The 3,996-nt window shown below is 48.2% G+C and overlaps 1 protein-coding gene across 1 annotated transcript; it reads right to left on the bottom strand.

Annotated features, from left to right (window-relative positions):
• Window positions 1-1,355: 1,355 nt before the first annotated feature.
• Window positions 1,356-3,295, bottom strand: LOC133659315 (alpha-(1,3)-fucosyltransferase 4-like). Its single transcript, XM_062062063.1, has one exon. The coding sequence runs from the start codon at window positions 3,144-3,146 to the stop codon at window positions 2,082-2,084; it is 1,065 nt and encodes a 354-aa protein (XP_061918047.1). The 5' UTR covers window positions 3,147-3,295; the 3' UTR covers window positions 1,356-2,081.
• Window positions 3,296-3,996: the final 701 nt, after the last annotated feature.

The following is a 3,996-nucleotide window of genomic DNA, read 5'->3' as shown; positions in this document are numbered from 1 at the left end:
CCACTCCACCTGACAATTAAGGGACAGCGGAGTTCATACTCCAACAGGCTCCTTCAACTTCCTTCCCGCACTGTGCGATTCAAGAACTCCTTCATTCCACACTCCATCCAGCTGTATAATCACTCGCCATACAGCAATAGATGACATCTGCCTATTACCTGACACCTGACATGTTAGCTACTTCTCTTTGTTTATAATGTTTATAATGTCTATTTTCTATTTCCTGCTGGACCTACTCTCCATTTTATGCTGCTGCTGTCATATAGACTGTATATACTGTAATATTGTACATGGTCATTGGTTTATATTGTATATATGTTATAGACATAATATAATATATCTGTATATAAATTACTCTGTACACATATGTATATATTCGTATATATGTTTGATTTTTTATAGCTATATTAGTCTATTTATACCTGCATTGTCCTTTCCATCATTGTAACTGAGCTACTGTGTTGAACAATTTCCCTTGTGGATCATTAAAGTTTGTCTAAGTCTAAGTCTAAGTCTTTATACCAGGGGTGTCAAACGTACGGCCCGAGGTCTGGATCAGGCCACCAATAGGTTTTATCCGGCCCGCGGGATGAGTTTGCTAAGTAAAAAATTGAGCCGAAATTGTTCAATGAAAGAAACTACTGTTCTAAATATGTCCACTAGATGTCGGAATAGCAATTATTTGTATCTTTGTAGATGATGCTACATATGCAAACAAAATAAACCACATGATGTTAGTGCACCAGTCGGGGAAAATGAGCAAACTACATGAATAACACCCTGTAATTTGACTTAGAGCAGTGGTTCTTAACCTTGCTGGAGGTACCGAACCCCACCAGTTTCATATGCGCATTCACCGAACCCGTCTTTAGTGGGAAAAAAAATTAAAAATGTTTTTCAAATTCAAGACAAAGTTATATGTTTTTTTTTTTACTGGTGCACACAATGAACTGTGAATGAACATCACCTTGTTCAAAGAACAAAACTAACACACTGCATGAACTCACAACAAATTACACACCTGCAAATCAGATGGAAAATTAGAGGGAACATTGTTTGGGGGTATCCATATTACGCCGATAGGGAGAAGTTTTTATTTACACGATGAGTCGGGTGTGTCTTGACCTCCGCGGTGGAGGCTCCGCCGAACCCCTGAGGTCGACTCACCGAACCCCTAGGGTTCGATCGAACCCAGGTTAAGAACCACTGCTTTAGAGGTTTTAAAGCCTCCACCGCGGTTTTAGAGCCTCCGCCGCGGAGGTCAAGACACGCCCGACTCATTGTGTAAATAAAAACTTCTCCCTGTCGGCGTATTATGGATACCCCCAAACAATGTTCCCTCTAATTTTCCACGTGTGAGCAAACGCAAAAACTCCTTGAGCATTCGGTGGCGCACATGTGAGCGACGTCAGACGTGCACATGCACTGTGGTCACACCTGTCCCAAACCTGACTAAATAACAAGTTCAAAGTTTTATTGTTGTAATCAAATGACAGCAGTCATTTCCATGAGATTATTTTCTAATATAAGTGTTTTGGCCCACTTACAATGACTATAACATATTGTTTTTCATGAGTTGTGTACTAGTATTACATGTCTGGGTGGGGGTCCTGCTTTGGAAATAATGTGTACCCCTTTCAGATATCGCATTTAGTTCCCACTAAAACATTCACATGTTGCACAATGAGATGTAAACATTGGATTATGTGTACATTCCTGTAACTTTCTGTTTGTAAAATATATCTTTATTAGTATTTCTTTAATATAATAACATCATTGTATGATTACGGTTTGGGTTCGGTGAATGCGCATATGAAATTGGTGGGGTTCGGTACCTCCAACAAGGTTAAGAACCACTGTTTTAAAGTTAAAAAGTTAAAGTACCAATGATAGTCACACACACACAATAGGTGTGATGAGATTATCTTCTGCATTTGACCCATCCCCATGTTCCACCCGTTGGGAGGTGAGGGGAGCAGTGAGCAGCTGCAGTGGCCACGCCCGGGAATCATTTTGGTGATTTAACCCCCAATTCCAACCCTTGATGCTGAGTGCCAAGCAGGGAGTATGATGTGTTTTCATCAGGACTCAAACCAGACTGCCAAGTCCTGGACCACGTTAGTCCTGCCCAGGGTCCTCCTTACCGCCCTGCAGGCCGTACAATAGTGTTCTGCCCAGAAGGCGGGCTGATACACACCCAGGTCCCTCCTCCAGCGCAGGTGCCTCACCAGGCGGGCAGGGTCTCGCCAAAGCGCCAGCAGGTAGCCGGCCAGTTCTCCCACAGTGGGGAAGTCGTCCACGTGGATGAAGGCCTCCGGCGGCAGGAAGCGCTCATAGTTCTTCCGGCCGGGACCCAGAACCACGGGCACGGCGCCGGCCAGCACGGCGTTCCACAGCTTCTCGGTGATGTAATCCGTGTGCTGGGAGTTCTCCAGAGACAGGTAGAACGTGTAGCGCCTCAGCAGGGCGACCACGCTGCCGCTGCCTTCAGGTAAGTCGCGGCCCGCCCTGCCGAACACGTCCACCTGGACGTGGTGGCGGAGTTGGTGGTAGAAGAGCACGCGGGCGTGGGACTCCACCCAGTTACTCACCACCCAGGCCACAAGGCGGGGGCGGGACCTTCTAGAAGGTTCTTGGAGCACCTGCCTCTGGACCAGGTAGCCATACGGGAGGAAGATGTCCGAATCGGCGCGGTAGCTCATGGTGAGGTTGAAGAAGCCCTCCATGCGCCACAGAGCGGGCGTGTGCGTGGGGGACTCGTAGTTCAGCCACACCCACTTCTGCCCGCCGGGTCGAGGTCGTGGGGGCAGCTCGGCGCTGCCGGCGGCGACATCGCGGTGGTGCACCACGACGGCGTCCGCCCGCGGGTAAGCGCGCCGGTCGTCCGTCACCACGCAGCCGTCGACGTCGTAAAGCGCCGAACAGTCCGGAGGTTTCCGGTACCGACCGAAGGGATGGGTCCAGATCAGGAGCGTCACCTCCCGCTCGGACCCGGAAACGGTGCGGTGGTTGAGCGGGAAAGGTTCCGGTAAGTGGCGTAAACACACTCCCAGGAGGAGGAGGAAAGCCAGCAGGAAAGAAAGACGGACAAAGACGTCACTTTTGCCCCAAATTGAGCGTCTGGTTGACCGAGCCTTAAGTCCCATGGGTGCCGAACACCCGCAGTCGGAGGAGCAGAAGTCGACTGCAAACTGGTTGGAGTAGTTTTAATGGCAGCCAACCGCACTTTAGCCTCATCTTTCCTTCCTCCTCACACTCTTTTTTTTCTTCTTTTGACGTGGCAGCTCTTCCGGGTTCTTTTTACCGGTGAATGAGGCTTTTGTGCTCGGCCTCACAGCCTCTTTTAGACAGCTAGTGGCCCTGCTATGACTTCATTCAGTCAAGTACACGACTTTATTCTATCTTTAGGAGGACAATTCTTTCTTACTTGGGAGTTTTTGGCCCTGCTATGACTTCATTCAGTCAAGTACACGACTTTATTCTATCTTCAGGAGGACAATTCCTTCTTATTTGGGAGTTTTTGGCCCTGATATTTAAGTTAAAGTTAAAGTACCAATGATTGTCACACACACACTAGGTGGGCGAAATTATTCTTTGCATTTGACCCATCACCCTTGATCACCCCCTGGGAGGTGAGGGGAGCAGTGGGCAGCAGCGGTTGCCGCGCCCGGGAATAATTTTTGGTGATTTAACCCCCAATTCCAACCCTTGATGCTGAGTGCCAAGCAGGGAGGTAATGGCTCCCATTTTTATAGTCTTTGGTATGCCTCAGCCGGGGCTTGAACTCACAACCTATGACTTCATATAGTCAAGTACACAACGTCATTCTATCTTTAGGAGGACAATTCCTTCTTACTTGGGAGTTTTGGGCCCTGATATGGCTTCATATAGTTACAATGTCAAGTACACGACGATAGTCTATCTTTATACCAGGGGTGTCAAACGTATGGCCCGCGGGCCGGATCAGGTCCACCAACAGGTCTTATCCGGCCCGCG

Source organism: Entelurus aequoreus, linkage group LG10, assembly GCF_033978785.1.
Source record: "Entelurus aequoreus isolate RoL-2023_Sb linkage group LG10, RoL_Eaeq_v1.1, whole genome shotgun sequence".
Classification (NCBI taxonomy): domain Eukaryota; kingdom Metazoa; phylum Chordata; class Actinopteri; order Syngnathiformes; family Syngnathidae; genus Entelurus; species Entelurus aequoreus.
The sequence above is the reverse complement of the archived record's forward strand: the minus strand, read 5'-3'. Positions and strand labels throughout refer to the sequence as shown.